Source organism: Apostichopus japonicus, chromosome 22, assembly GCF_037975245.1.
Source record: "Apostichopus japonicus isolate 1M-3 chromosome 22, ASM3797524v1, whole genome shotgun sequence".
Classification (NCBI taxonomy): Eukaryota; Metazoa; Echinodermata; class Holothuroidea; order Aspidochirotida; family Stichopodidae; genus Apostichopus; species Apostichopus japonicus.
This window is the reverse complement of record NC_092582.1, coordinates 14,849,870-14,866,556: the sequence shown is the minus strand read 5'-3', so window position 1 is coordinate 14,866,556 and position 16,687 is coordinate 14,849,870. Positions and strand designations below refer to the sequence as shown.

The 16,687-nt window shown below is 38.0% G+C and overlaps 1 protein-coding gene across 1 annotated transcript; it reads left to right on the top strand.

The window, feature by feature from the left end:
- Positions 1-7,823: 7,823 nt before the first annotated feature.
- Positions 7,824-15,964, top strand: LOC139964040 (neurotrypsin-like). The gene is made up of 5 exons (XM_071965360.1): positions 7,824-7,984; positions 12,753-12,846; positions 13,759-14,070; positions 14,547-14,856; positions 15,401-15,964. The coding sequence occupies exons 2-4, from the start codon at positions 12,774-12,776 to the stop codon at positions 14,849-14,851; spliced, it is 690 nt and encodes a 229-aa protein (XP_071821461.1). The 5' UTR covers positions 7,824-7,984; positions 12,753-12,773; the 3' UTR covers positions 14,852-14,856; positions 15,401-15,964.
- Positions 15,965-16,687: the final 723 nt, after the last annotated feature.

The window sequence follows — 16,687 nt, the reverse complement described above, 5'->3', positions numbered from 1 at the left end:
ACATTGACAGAATATGCATAACTGTATTTATAAGTTGCTGAATTTTGTCACCTGAAAAGAGCAGTATTTTGTTGCCAGGCATTTCGTCTAGACAATGTTATACTTTACGTTGACTTCTGACATTCACAGAGTATACATAAAAGTATTTATAAGGAGCTGAATTCAGTCAGGTAAAATGAGCAGTATTTTTATGCGGGCAATTCGTTAAGCCGCTGCTTGATTTTACCTTGACTTCTGACATTTACAGCGTATACATAAAGTATTTAAAGAGCTGAATCAAGGCAGGGGAAAAGAGCAGTATTTTTATGCTGGCATTTCGTCTAGAAACTTTTACACTAGAAACTTTTAGATTATAGTAAGCATAGTCCTATTGCATTAAAATTAATGAAGAATATATCAATAAAGAAAAATTATTAACAATTGTGAGTGGTGTCGGTTGACAGCGGGTTCGGTTGCATACGGTCTCTTTAACGTTATAATGTTGTGCACGACAAATATGTGAATCGTACAGAACTCACAAAAGTTGCCCATATGAACGATGAACCATATAATTGCCTTCCTGTAACACCACATAATTATATAGACATTTAGACTGGAAATCAGCGGGAATCATCTGTAGGATCTATTTCCTTTCGAAGGGAATCAGGTTAGGCCTACGTCTTTTGTTGGAAAAAACAACAAAAATATGATTCAAGGGTGCCCCTTTGTTGATGTAATTCAAGTACTGGAATTTGTGGTACGGAATGAATAGCTATAGCAAAGAATCCATTTTGTTGGAATGTTTTAAAGTATGGTGCGGTAACTTTATGGTTCCCTCCCCTCTTAAATGAAAGTCACATGTCACTGACTGCCTGACCCCCCACCCCAATCTTGAAATCTGCTTCACATTCCCACCCCCTACCATGACCAGATTGAACCCTCTTCCACCGAAGCCCTTTGGACCATATAGGGGTGGGTTACTTATAGAACATTGCCTCAATATAGTTCAAATTGTACCACCTATCGAATCCATCTTATGGTGGTTTCTGCGAGGTCCACGTGCAAAGCAACATATTTATGTATTATGTATTAATACAGTTTTAATACATAATACATTAATACATGTATTAATACAGGAACAATGAAAGATGAAAAATAAAAATAAAAAACACCTAGAAACAATAATCATTAAGCAAATGAGATGTCAGTTTAGATTTAAAGCAAACTATAGTTTTGGGATTTTGTTATGCATACTATCTTAACAAGTCCATAAACTGACAACGGTGTTTTGAAAAAAAGGCGGTGAGAAATTTCTGTGGTGTACTAAAATTCGTACGAAGACGTCTAGATAAACGAGTGTTATTGTTATAAATATCACAGTTATACTTGAAATATTTATCAAAATTGTGACGCAAAACTGTATTTTAAATACCTATACATTAACAAAGCGAAAATAGTTTGGATTGCGTTCAACGTGTCAATGTCAATATCATATAAGCAAGCATCGGTTATTACATCGCATGCCATCATGTACCGTACGGTCCGTTCAAATTGCGCAGTATACCGCGGGATGCTTATGTAAACAATGACATGTCTCATGTAGATATATAAAATGCATGGAGGTCCAATTATGTCAAAACTCTCTTTTACATTAGTAATGGCGAATTAGGGGCTGCACCCCCGCCGCGCAGTGGCGGAGCGTCCATACGGTCAGGGGCGGATTCCCCCCCCCCCCCCCGACGGACTCAAATGGACTGCTGGCGCCTTTTTCAGCTCTTTAACTCTTTTTACTTATTCTAGATTATTGACTTTTTATTGCGCTCTCATCTACTTACTAGACATTTGTCACATTTTGTTGGTGTAATTTGGCGATGACACCTTATTCTTCGTTTATCTGCATATTAGCAAGGCCCTGAAAGGGTCATTTCCGGCGATCTAGGGAGTATCTTTACTCAAAAATTTTCTGTGCGCTACGCGCCAACCAGTGGTGGCGCTCCGCTTAGATAGTGTCGAAAGCGCCCCTACAGACCATTCTCGCCCCTCCTGACCAATACCCCTAGCTCCGCCACTGCCGCCGCGCCTCCTACGCCTATGTGTGTAGTGTTCGGTTTCGGAAATATCTGCTATTTTTTCATTTCCTTCAACCAAGTTTTATAATAGCCGTTATAAGAGGTTTAATATTTGTACACCAATAAATTAACTGTGTCTGAATTTTCGAAAATTTCTGACCAACATTCTGCATCACACTTCCCTCTACTCGTGCAATTTTGACCGGTCTGTTAGGGGTTGAAGGAAGTTTTTCTATATTGGTTGTCCATAGATGAAATTTTGGGTATGTTTTGAAGTGAGTTTATTCACGAGAAATGTGAATTTTCAAATTCTGAACAAATTTGGGGCTTAAAACCTTGAAAAGTGGGGCTGACGGGTATTGTGGGCCGCGACGTAGAATCACCTACAAAAGCAAAGACCCACAGGAGATGCGATCAGGTCGAACATGACGTGTGCCAGGTTGACAATCTTCAAAATGGTTATGGATGGAAAAAAAACTATTAGGAAATACTTGGTTCTCACGCCAAAAGTGTACATCTGGTTGGTCATTTCAAGCCCGAGAAGTGCCGTTTCCAGTGATCTGGGGGGTATCAAAACCAGAAATTTTCTTGTACGCTGCGCGCCAACCGATGGTGGCGCTCCGCTTAGATAGTAATTCGCGCCCCCCCGGGTTAGAAAATCCTGGATACGCGCCTGGAAATAGTATTGGTCCAAGTATAGAACCTTGCGGTACGCAACGAGTCATAGCCCTGGGCTTTGAAAATATTTAATTAATACATTCGACATGCTTTCTATCAGATAAATATAGCTTCCGAAACTAATTATAGGCAACTCCACGGATTCCATATTAAATTAAGTATCTGTAGTGAAAGGAAGCATGGTTAACATTGTCGAAAGCGTTTGAAAGATCTAAGAAAACACCCACCAATGGTTATTTCACAATGACAGCTAGCAATGTATAGAAAATATAACCCAAACTTTTCGCGCGCTCCGCATCTTAATGTGAATATGAGATAGACATGCATCGGGATTACATCGCATGCCAATTACCATGGGCGGCGATCCGTACTTCAGAGTGGGGGGGATATGACCTTGTTGACTATCAGAGCCGTATATAGAGAGAGTTTGGCCAACTGGCGATTTGTGACGTCACACGCAAACCATGGGCATCAAAATAGGTCCAGTTGTCGTTACCAGTTGCGCGAAACACGAAAAACACCACACACAATATATAGCAGCTTTGCACACTGTGCTCGTTGCGAACAAACGAAGCGACTCAGAATGTCAGATTTTGACAGGCATACGAGGAACAAAATGGATATCAGGTAATGAATTAGAGTATGCGTTAGTTAATGACATTTACGTTTATCTTCACACCTGAAATGCATAGAAAACTAGCTGAAAACCTGTCATTACACTTGTTTTATTTTACGCCTCATACTACTAGTCCTACTTTAGTCATACAAACGAAAAGCACACATCACAGTCCTGGCTAGGCTAGATTACAGACGCACAACTATAGCATCAGGCCTACATTAATAGATCCTTCAATTAAATAAAGTAGGCCTACACATAAAATGACAATTTATGCTTCACTGATCTTTTCAGGTTTGCCAAAAAGTAGTTGTACCAGAGGTCATTGTATTAAACTCCAGAAGTTACATAGTAGGATTAATATTCGGCATAACTTTTTCTCTAAAGTCTAATACAACTTATACAAGTGTTGTGAATGGATTGAATGGTTTGCCTGAGAAGGTTGAATTGCAAGTAGTGTGAATGGGTTTAAGAATACTTTGGATGAGTACATTAAGCATTGTAATTGGGTATGACATTTGATGTCCTCGGTTTTATTCCTCTCATATAGCCTTAGGGTCCTTAATGGGGACTTGAATGTCTCTCCTGGTCTTTTTTTCTACTAAACTAAACTATATACTTGAGTGTAGGAGTTAGCAATAGTTGGGAGTCTGTGGGCAAACCTAAGACTGATATTGTGGTGTTAATTTCTCAGGAATGTAGTACTAGGCTATAGTAGGTGCGACAGATTGAATGGGTCTGTCGAGAAAAAAAAAACCTGCAACAACTGAATACTGGTGTATGTTGTAGCTTATATATTTTCCATTAACATATATACTATACGGTCATGTCCTTAATGAGGTTTCATGGATCACACTGACATAGTGTGCCTACTTGTCAGTGTTGTCAACTGAGCATAGGGCTGATGACATCATTCAGTTTGTTATTATGCAGACAGCAAATGGCCATAATGATAATTATTAATTGTTACTTATTCTTCATACTGCCCTTACTGGCCTTACCTGAACAGTGATGTATAAAAATGCAAGAAGTCGTTAAGCTTTTCATTTAAGAATCGTTTCAGCCTGTCCTATTTCAAACATATGATTGGCAGGTTTCCACGTTACATAGCTTATCAAAATGGAGCTGTTCTGTAAAGCAAGAAAATCACACATATGCATGCATACAAACACACTCATATATAACAATTTCTGAATATCTTTTCAGATGCCCAAAGGTACTGGAATGCAAGCTCTGTTGGATGAATTAAAAAACCCTCATTATACTCTTTTATCATGGTCAGCGTAGCTGGAACCAGCAATGATGGTGATGTGGATTTGACAGTACCTAGACAAGAATTCAATAGCTGCTTTGTGTTGAAGTGGGTTCAACTTGCTCAAGGCCATGACAGGATGACGACTAGACATTAGGATGAATTATCTGTTGTAGAGCTCTATAAACCAGGCAGTTGTTAAAACATCCATTGGGTGACCCTCACAGTCTACTAGGCACTGCATCGCAGAAGCAAAATGAAGTGTGTGTGATACCTTCATCTTATGAGAGTGGAATGGTATCAGTGTGGCCTCTGTCAATTTGGCTTCAAGTCTTTGTTTTCTTGAAAGCTGAGAAGATCTTTCAGTGGTTTCACACTGACCTCTGTACTTGACAATTCATGTGTATTTGCCAGCTCAGGAGGAAGCCAGATTTTAATTACATTAACCAATGCTGACTTTTTTTTGGACATGTGGTACATCTGCAAGGAGGTGAAGGAAGCAGTTGGAGTTGCATGGATGTGGAATCTTGTTGATAGTCTGGCAGTCTTATCCACAGATTATCCCAAAGCTTCTCCACATTGCCACATTCAGAACTTATTACATTGATAAACTTGAAAATTGCAGGAATCTAACGAAGCACCCATCAAGGGAATTTGTTTGTATAATTATTGAAAGCTGTGACCTTCTGATGTGACAGACTAATGTGAAATAAAGGGCAGTAGATTACCTTGTAAATGAACCTTGTTATTGTTTGATTGTATCTAATGTTTGCAAAATTTTAAGTTGCATGCTACCAATTGAAACATAATTCTTTCTCTATTAATGGGATATAAATACTTCTCCTTAAAGGGTGTGGAGACTCGTGCACAAAGAAACGTCTCATGCAGGTTATCTGACCTAGTTTCGAATGCGGTGTAACAGAAGTGTTAGACACCACCATTGATCCCAGAAAATACACATACAGCTTGCTACCATCTGTAAATAGACATTAGTGTACAGTCAATACAAACATCACAGTCAATACCCACAACACAGTGCACATAGCAGCGTGGACATCTCAGGTCTAGATAAAAGATAACAAGGTATCGGGTTTCATTACTGTCTGCATTTTGTAGCGACACAAAAAAAACTTCACTTGCAAGCAACGGAAAGTAAACTTTTTCAGAGCGCGGCATGCGCTTTAGGGCAAGTCTTCAATACCTTTAAATATACTGCATCGGTTGTTGTCACTTGATCATTTGCTTGTGTGTGAGCTAAACAGCTTAAATAATATGTAAAAAAATAATACAAACTTTCAAATTGCCAGATATTTACTTGCTCAAAATCATTATCCAATCATGATTTGTTGCTATCCTTGAGTCCATTATTCAGATGATGAGGCAGATTCCCTTCAACTCTCCATGATGAAGGTAAAACCTTATATCTTAACCAACTGCCATTGAGTGTCCATTTGAAAGTTTCAAACACACAAGTGCATTGATTAAAACAAAGACTTTATTGCTGTGGTGCAGGAACTGGATTTCAGTCTAGAAGTCACTCACCAGGTTTGTCACTATCACAGTCTGCTAACTGTGGCTTTTTATGTTAGGAGTTTTTCTTCAGAGCACATGTCACCTTTGATTTGTAAAAAAAGTCCTGAAATTCAGGGAGTTAAAATTTACTGTCTAAAGATAATTTAAAAAGGTTTTTAACTTCAATCGTCAATGTGGGTGTCAATTAAGGGAATAAGGAGGTACTGATGCAACTTTGATAAATGATAGTTGACTGCATCCAAATTAAACCAAGGCCTAGGCTATACTTTTGAAGAAGAAAAAATTAGGCTGAATTCATGTTAGCCTAAAAAGGCTAGGCCAATGCTGACAATTAACACAAACCAAGATCATTTAACCATTTGGGCACTTGTTTATGACATACTAAAAGGGTCTATATAATTAGGCCTGTATGTGTAATTAGGTTTGTATGTGTACACAACCCACAAGTTGCCAATGAGTATAGACCTAGCCTAACTAGTTTAGGCCTAGGCTACTTTGTTTTCTTAGACCTAGTTTAATTGGGCCTTATACTGTGCCATATTATGTAATGTGCTATAACAGTTGTAGTAATAGCAAGAATGGTCCAGGTCTAACTAAGCCCAGGCTTAACTTATGCTTCGGGCTTAACTAAGGATTAGGGCTATACGTGATGCCTAGAGGCTAGCCCACCCTTTACATTAAACTAAAAGTGATACTTTTTTAGGCTAGGCATAGCCTAGGCATACAATAACTAGGAATTAGGATACAAAGTGGCTATTGTTACGACTAGTCGTAACAATAATTACCGACTACGCATGCGCAGTTGCTATTTTCATGACCAGGAGTACTATTTTTACGACGAGGAGAAACAATAATTTCCGGTTAGGGTTAGGGTTAGGATTGAGGTTTAGGGTTATGTTTAGGGTTACCCCTACTACATGCGCAGTTGCTTTATTTACTTTACTGCGCTTGAATTTGCCTTTGTCGTAAGACTAGTTTATAAATAATTGTTACGACTCGTCGTAAGAATAGCCACGGCCATTAGGATAACTATATGTGCGACTGAAACTGCCATGCCTATGATTAGGAGAGCTGGCATAATGAAATCGAATTTGTGGATCGTAAAACGAGAGAGAATAGCCATGCATGTAATTACAGAAACCAGTCTGAACGTAAACTTCTCGCATTGCTTGTGCATTACTCGTATTACACTAGGGCCTATGGCTAGTATGGGCCTAGGCTACACAGACTTTTTTCATTAGATCTCCATCTTGTTCTTTCTAATTCCAAAAATTCCTCTTCTTTTATGGTCAGTCGGATAATCAAACAACAATATCCATGTTCTGACCGATTGCAGCATCCCCAGCACCATTTCTTTCATAATTTCGTACTTTTTGCGTGTACACAAACGATAGTTTATACACTGTGAGTATGCGTGTCGTCTGCTATAAAGTTTTCAAGTGGACCTATTTTACCACCCTGTGTGGGCGTTTTCCCTCTCGACCAATCCAAATCGGTTACATGGTTGGCCAAACTCTCTCTATATACGGCTCTGTTGACTATCTAAGCGTAGCGCCACCATGAGTTGGCGCGAAGCGTACAAGAAAATTTTGAGATTTACAAACCCTCTAGATGGCCGGAAACGGCACTTCCCGTTATCGCTATGCTGGTAATCACATGACTGGCCGTAAGACGACTGTATATATATGGGTGTATAGTGTCATTGTAGCATACACATCGTCACATCGTGCGCACGACACATTGTTCTAAAAGAACGTAACACTTTGAAGACTTCCAGAAGATATCCGATGTTACAAACAAGACTTCAACTCATAAAGACTGAAGATATATTTAGCTTCTCTTGAACATTGTCAACAGGTAAGTGCAACATACTATTTATGTATTTATACAGTAATGTCAAACATTAATGAAGACATTATCATGTTCACCTCTAAATATAAATATAAAAAATCAACTGAAAGAGGACAATTTCATTTGGGTCTTATGACATTATAGGAGATTTTAAATTTGTACGCGATAGCATTATATGTTTTATCTTAGCTGTTGAATTATTAATAATGAAGGAACACTACAACCGGAATTATATATACTTAGTCATCCCTAATTTCGCGAAAGAAATAATTTCTCGACTGTGCATAATTTCCCCCCAGAATATTGTATATTTGACTTGGGAAGTTGATATGTAAGGTTAGGAAGGTGACATTTTTTTTAACTTTTCGGTTGTCCTTTTGCTTGACCTAGTCTCTCTCTCTCTTTTGGTGTATCGGAGGCCAAACTTTTACCAATCTAACCTTTGGAAATGATTAAAGTCTCAATGTGTGTGTTTGCAAAAATTTAGGTTACTTCCCTAAAAGCTCAGTGAAAATAGCACCGTTCTATGCAATTTTCATATTAATAATCATTATTTTTATTGAGTTATCTGTAAGTCGTTAAACACTTTGAGCTGAATAAAATTCGTCAGATTTTTTAACGACTCAGTATAGATTCTACAAGATTCAATCAAAATTTGCAAGCCCAGCCCAACAGATCATGCGCCGATCAAATCTCTCTGTTTTGTTTGCGACCGTTAGGCCTGTGTGCTAGCCTCTGTTAGGTCCATATTTGAATAGTATCTTTCTTTCAATCTTACCGATGTAGCTTGCGAAATTGCGTCATTTCCTTCCATTGCCAGGAATAAAAAGTTGTTTTCATACGTTTCCTCCGTGAAATTGGGTAAAAAAAAAAGTGGACGATACGAGTATATGTATAGGTTACATACGCGTAATGATCATGCTGATATGGGCGGTCGCAGTGATTTTACGGTAAATCGTTCGCGCCATAAGGGCAACAGAAAATAAATTTCTTTCCTTAGATTGCGACAGCTTTTGCGTTAACCCCACCTGGTCAGAGTGCATTTAGAATAAGAAACATTGAATCTGCTTCGGAAGTTTGTTTTTCCGAAATTCATCAGCAAACATACATTGAGACTTTAAAAGAAATATTGATAAAACATTACAGTGAAATAACTGGATTCAAATTCATCCGTACGTTTCTGAGGCGGATTCAAGGATTGATGTGGCCGTGGTGCCGTTGAAGCCAACTCATGAGGGGGATTTGGGCTTTCTCGCTAAGGAACAAAAAAATAAACGTGAAATGATACATTCTATAACATTAATGAGATTATATATGAGTGTGAACTGGTTTACCGGAAAGGCTTGATAAGACATTATCAAAATAAAATGTAAAAAAATAACATTTTACGTTAATTAACCAAAATGCAGTAAATAATATAGAAATAAAAAACAAAATTTTTGATTGTTAACTTTAAAAAAAAAGTTACTTGTATAGTCATAATGGGTAAAACCAAGTCGAATGTTTTCTCACATGTTACTTAACTTTTTTAGGCTGCTCAAATTGATAAGAAAAACCAACAGTGAACGTGATATGGTGCATTCTGAAACATTAATGAGGTGTATGTATTTTTGAAAATTTCCCAATTTGACGAGATGCACCATCTTCCCAACGGTAGGAATCCGAAAAAACTTGCCCAGTTTGCACGCGGTCTTGGTTACAAATCTCAGTGAAGAGGACCTTTTTGCAAGTTTAGTATATTTATATAGAGGTCAGTACTAACTTGATACAATAACAAAAACATGTCAGAATTTAAAAATAATAGCTGATAATAATAAATTTGATAATATATATAGCCATGAAACTGCCAAATGGTAGACATCCGTAAATCGCCATTTTCTTCCTGACAATTAATATAAAAATTACATTTTCGAATAATGACGTTTTGTATATAAAAATGGTTTTTATTTTGGTTTTACACCATCATAAATACATGTCTTCAAAAAGGTACTTTGAAGATATTTAATAACTTTAATAGTTGAATATTTGGAAATGTGGCAAGTGGGAAATGGGGAAGCAAACAGCAAAACCTTTTTTTCAATTTTTTTTTTTTTCAAACGAAAAGACACATTTTCCAATAACAACTTTCTTCGTTTCTCAACATTAGATCACTTTTTAAATAAGAAGAGATATTTTTTCATCACACAGAAAGTGAAAAGGGGTACTTTTCACCACTTCTAGCATATAGAATGAGACACTTTTGAGGTTGTTCACAAATCCGCGTTCGGGGAGGTGCCTCCGGCGCAGCCGCACAGGCTGCACCTGGGCGTATTGGCCCCTATTCGGGTCCTCTAGCACTGACTGTCCCGAATCCGAGTCCTTTGCTGCAACTGAGACCCACTCTGAGTCCGGATTCTGCACAACCAACTTCGAGAACTTGAGAAAGTCCCACATAACATAGCTATGTGAAACATGCAGATGCCAATTTGGCTAAATACTGGTAAACATTTTGCTGTAAGAGTACTTTGTTTGTAGTATATAATAAATGGAATGAGCTATTATTCATTTCACTATATGGGGGATATAATTAGATCTCAACATTGGAATAACCCTGTCGTCTCAGAATTGGACAATTCCTTAGGCTGATTTTTTTTTAGTGTTGTGAGTAAAATAGTTCCAAAAATAAAGCCTTTCTGTTAACAGATAAAACGTTTATATGGGCATTTAGTTATGGAGAATATGTACCACTTCGTACCGCACGGCGATATTTTTGTTGATGTCCTTATGTGAAGAAGTCGAACAGACAAGCGGTTATTCGCCGCCCCCCCCCCTTCCCACAGTAAAAGTGACAGAGCCTGATGAACCTGAAACTCAGGTCTTTGACATCAACAAAGTCTGACATCAACAGAGTCTTCTTCACAAGAGATTGAATTTAAGAGGTCACGGCCGGATATATTGTATATTCTTTTACAAGTTCTCTTTTATATATAAATAGATATATATATATATAAAGAGAGAGAGAGAGAGTAATCGAATTACTTGCTGGCAATGTATCATCACGTATTCATTTATCTTTTATTAAGAAAATATTATATGACATAATCATCGGATTACACAAAGAGATTGGATCCAGGGACGTGCATGAAACATTTTGAGGGGTTGGGTGGTAGCGGGGAGAGCCTTATATCTCGATTTCGACACCGGCTGTAACGCCTGTCTTTCTTTGTCAGACCAACTGCAATGACTGGAAAGAGTAAAGTTTCGAAAATGAACAGAAGAGAAAGAGAGCAGGCAACGTTCTCTTTATATTTACAAATGTATTCGTGACATAGCTATGGAACGCCAAAACCGACAAAAATGCAGAAACAAAATCATGTAAACCTAAGTCATTATGCGTGAATACAAAGTTATCGGCACATAATGACCAATAACAATTTAAGTGCTTATGTGGCACTATAACAAGCACCTCCGCATAATGACCAGGTGGAACACTTTATTCATCATGCATCACCAATTCAGATTATTGTTGTTTTAAGTGACAAAATCCGCAAACTAACTTTTTAGAAAGGGGAGTATTACTCTGCAATTTCACTGGACCTAGGGGTAGGGTTGGGGTGGGAGGGGGGATGTGGGAACGAGGGTCAAAGCCATTCTTTTGAATTCACCGACTCTAGCTCTCTGTGGACATATATTTTCATGGGATGTTAGTGTCGGACACTGAAACAGTAACAAAATCAGAATATTAGCTGCTTTATTCCCGCACAAACAAGTACATTAAGTATCTGTAAAAGTACCGTGGTTTTAATAACTTAAGTTATACGCAATACTGAACCTTTCTTCATGCTTTTCCTGAAATAAGTGTTTCTGCCAAATGATATGTTATTTGACTGAAATCGGCTGGTAAACACGACGTATACTGATTGGTTCTTACTTGGCAGGAGACATTGATCTGTATTACTTCCGCAGGAAAATGGTCATGACCGTGCAGGCACATAGGAAATTGTAAAAACCTATTGTATATATGTGGGCGTGGGGGAGGCGAGGGGGGGGGCGCAGCAAACCGTTGGCGTTTGGACACTTTTCAAAACAAATTTGTTATTTATAAGCTATTTCTGCGTATTATTTGTAGATTCTCCAAGATGATATTTTAAAACTTACAGTTGATCATTTGGATTGTCTGATACATACTATTCTTGCTAATTTAAGTGATTCAGCCAAATGATTTCGGAACTTCACAGATTACAGGAGAAGCATACGGTCCAATTCCCAGTGGGCGTTTATGATTCCGGGCGGACAGAGAACAAACATGTCCTGGCTCCAATTTTTATTTTTTGAATTTTTGTGTTATGAAAATAAGACCACATTAATTTGTCCTATCTTATATTTTCCCGGGAGTCCAATTGGCCCCGGGCCCGGGATGCAGTGGATGACCCCCATGGTCATCATATATATCACCAGCTTACCCCTCTCCCGCCCCTTCATATATATGCCTACGGGTTGAGTCAGGCAAGAAGGACTGTCTTGCCCATACGAGAAACAAGTTTGTAGCGTTTTTATTGTCATGTTCGTCGGTTTTGGCTTTATATAAAGCAATGGCTATGTTTAAATGTAAGTAATGACAGCAATATGACATTTGCACAGGTTTCTGTCATAGTCATGGCTATATTTGGGTAAAGGCCACCCAATAAAGGCCTGTGTAGATCGCGTTTTTGAGCATGGCGACTTACAATCCTTGAGTCAAACTCAAATTCGAATCCGTGCCTAACAACCAAATTCCTTGAATTTTTCAAAACAGTTCCGTATAGCAGTGAGAATCATGGCTCGCGGATCATTGAGTCTTTTTGCCGTCATCTTTGCACTGGTGTACTGTAGATCTAAAGGTCAGTCAGGTAAGTACACGGTTAGGTTGTATGATCCCAATAACGCAAATGAACAGGTCATTAATCTTTTTATAAGGTCGTTCAGATGACCGTGATCACCCCCCCTCCCCATCCCCACCTCACCCCCAATCTGTGCCACCATCATGTCAACAAAACGTTCGACAGTTTAAAGGTGACAATTTTGGTATCACCCCAATCTCACAAGTAACAATTATAGTTCTTGTTTTAACTTGAGTGGCGTGGGAAGTTTATGAAAAGTTCGTGATTTTATTTTACTTCAGAGAAAAATGTTTCTTCCTACAGATTATTATTATTATGTTTTTACAATGAGAGAGATATATGCTGATATTATTTTTCCGACCTATCGTTGTTTAAGTGTATCGTTTATATCAATGTCGTACCATGTTGATGTTATTTCTGATAATATATATGTTATTGATATATAATATGTTACTGTTATAATATTGACATATTGAGTGCTAACGTTTAACTAGCTAAATGATGCTTTTACTGACATGCTGATAATTTTTCTGGAACAATGTGAAAATCTAATGACGATCCGTGCTCAATGAGTACATGCCCTCAAACGTTACTGTTAGCTAGATCAAAGACAACAACATATCTCGAGTCATGAATATATTTGACCAAAACTAAAATGAAGCAATATCTATCCATGTTTCCATCGGTAATAAATAACACAAATCATTAAAATTATTTGTCGTACTGTAATTCCTACAGGCAAACAATTACCAATTACTTAGTCCAAATATTAATGTTGTCGCAAAACTTGCTATCGTGTTACAATTATTGAAACATATCGTTCATTTCTGACAAGATGTGTTTTTTTAATACATTATAACAACACAACGGAAACCGATATCAATCTTACTGTCCTTAATTTCTCTGTTGTTCTGTTTATAGTTCGACTCGTCGGTGGTTCCTCTTCTGACGGGCTTCTTGAAGTTTTTGAAAATGGAGAATGGGGTACTGTTTGTGACGACTTATGGGGTTACAACAATGCGTTTGTCGTCTGTAAAGAACTGGGATTTCAATCCTATGAGACCGTTTTCCCTTCACATACACACGTCACGAGCGCCTCCGAGGACATTTGGTACGATGATGTAGAATGTACTGGCAGTGAGTCAAGTCTCAGAGAGTGTCCCAAGAGACCAGTAGGTGAAACTAACTGTGGTCATTTTGAGGATATTGGAGTCGCTTGCTCTCAACAAACCCGTAAGTACTATACGTATAGTGTCATTTCCTTCCATTGCAATGAATAAACATGTGCTTTAAGACGTTTCCTCCGTGGAATTGGGTACAAAAACAAAACAAAACAAAAACAAAACAAAAAACGATACGACTATAGGACTGCGTTAAACTCTTGATCAGGCCGCATGTGTAGATTATTTGGTTCACATTTGTGTTATGAACACGCTGACATGGAGGGTCGCAGTGATTTTTACGGTAAACCGTTCGTCGCGCCATAAGGGCAACAGAAAATAAATGTCTTTATTTCGATTGCATTTCTCCAATAAACCCGTGCACCTTGTCAAAGTGCATTTAGGATAAGAAACATTAAATCTATACTTCGGAAGTTTGTTCTCCGAATTTCGTCAGCCCAACAGGTACATCGAGTCTATAAATGTTTTGCAATGACGAGAAATGGTATATATAATTTGTATTGAATCTCTATATATTAAACCTCTCAGTTCGACTAGTCGGTGGTTCGTCGAAAAATGAAGGACGTATCGAAGTCTTCCACAACAGACGATGGGGTACGGTATGTGACGACCACTGGGATGAGACAGATGCGCTGGTAGTCTGTAAACAATTGGGATATTCATCTGTGGTGACGGCTGATAGCCATTCATTCCCGATCGGTACCGGGAAGATTTGGTTCGATAATGTACAATGTATTGGCACTGAGGCAACTTTACACGACTGCCCCAGGAGCGCGGTTCCCCACAACTGTGGTCACCATGAAGACGTCGGAATAGTCTGCAGTTCCAACTGAATCTGGTATGTATATTGGCTATACCTCCACATGTCTTTAATGTCAAATGGCCCAACGTCAGCGTCTATAATATTAAGTGTAAAACTTGTCTGCTCAGCACATCTCATCAAAGTATTGTTTATACCGTGTCATTGTCTCAGCATTTTCTAAACCTGAAAATGTCAAAATTTTCTGTCAAAACATTTATCATTACTTAAGTGGGGAAAGTTTTCATACTTAGTTTCAAGGGGCCCAATGAATACACCAGTCAATCAACGACTTTTAAATCATTAACTAACTTTCAAGTATACCTATACTGAGGGTAGGTGGTGGTGGGGCAATAGGGGGTTGTTATGGAGACAGCGTTGTTTCTCCATCTCCAACATGCACCTCCCTGGTTTTAGATGATGAATATTTTAGCTTGAAGCTATGAAATGTTCAGAGTAAACACATGTAGGACTACTGTGGAAATATTTGTCATTGTGAAGTGCAACTTTCGTTTTGGTATACTTAATTCGAAATATGTTTGGTTTAATTTTCTTTTTTAATATCTATTTTCAACAATTACAGAATAACTGACATCCAATAAGTTGGTGGCAGCCATGAAGGGAACGTCGAGTTGAAACTTTTGTCGGGAGCGTATGCTGCATGGGTTATTTGTTTGGTGATGGTGACTTGGATCTAAACATGTAAAAGTCGTTTGTAAATAGTCTCGGGTATTCTCTGGAAGAATCTGCTATTTGATCAGTTTAATTGACTGAATGTTGGACCAAAATGCCACTAGCCCTTTAAACGACCACTACCTAGCCAACCGTGTTGTGTATCACTATGACCAACGAAACCTCTTTAATCATCATAACTTATAACTTACCCTGTTTTTCTCTATTCTTATTACGGTTACTGGATTACATGAACGAATATTGGTTATACTATATGTTTAATCATTCAGCATTGACTTGTACAGGATTGACACTTCACGTCCAAGCTTCTCGGCCTATTGGCTACGATCATGTGTTGTATCTGTTCGTTCGGTTGTTGGGTTTTTCGTGCCCAGGTTCTTTCCTGGCAGCTGACTTTTCTTTAAAAAGTACTATACGTCAAAGTTGCTAATAAATGAATTACGAACGCATGAAATATTCTTCTTCATTTTTTTTTTATTGGTTAGACTCGATTCTCCGTTTATCTGTGCCTCCAGATATAGTCTACGAAACATGAAGGATATCATGTCAAAGAGGTACAAACAGTTTATCTGACGTCACCGCCATATAAACTGTGGATTCTGTTTCATATATGGACTCGATGATATTCCTGACGACAGTGAGAAGGAAATTCATGCAACCGATGAGGTATAGGCCTATCAGACGTTCCAGAATTTGCAAATACCCCTTTTAGTGCCTGAAATTGAATTATAGTTAGTATATACACAATAATGAGATACTGTTGTTCCAAAAAATAGAGTAATCTGATCTTTCTGCCATCACTGTTTATTTCTGCAACGAAACAGAAGAAAGAGCTGCGTATAGATAATTTTTTTTCTCCATTTCCATTAAATCTTGATTTATCTACATATATATCCATTCAACGAATGTTGTCTCTATATTGTATTGTGCTTTCTGTGAGCTTATAAATGTTACGCTCAACATTCTTGTATTTAATTGATGATGGAAATAAATGATGTCAATGTCAAAAAAAAAAAAAAAATACTTTTGCAGCATGCTAACGTAAGCCACACTTCAACTATGGTCCCGCCTGTCATCGTAAATAGTAAACGTAAAAACGTAAAGGTAATAGTTACAACTTTATACGTATACGCAGAAAGTTGTAACGTATAACTGATGCATCAGGACTAAGACTGAG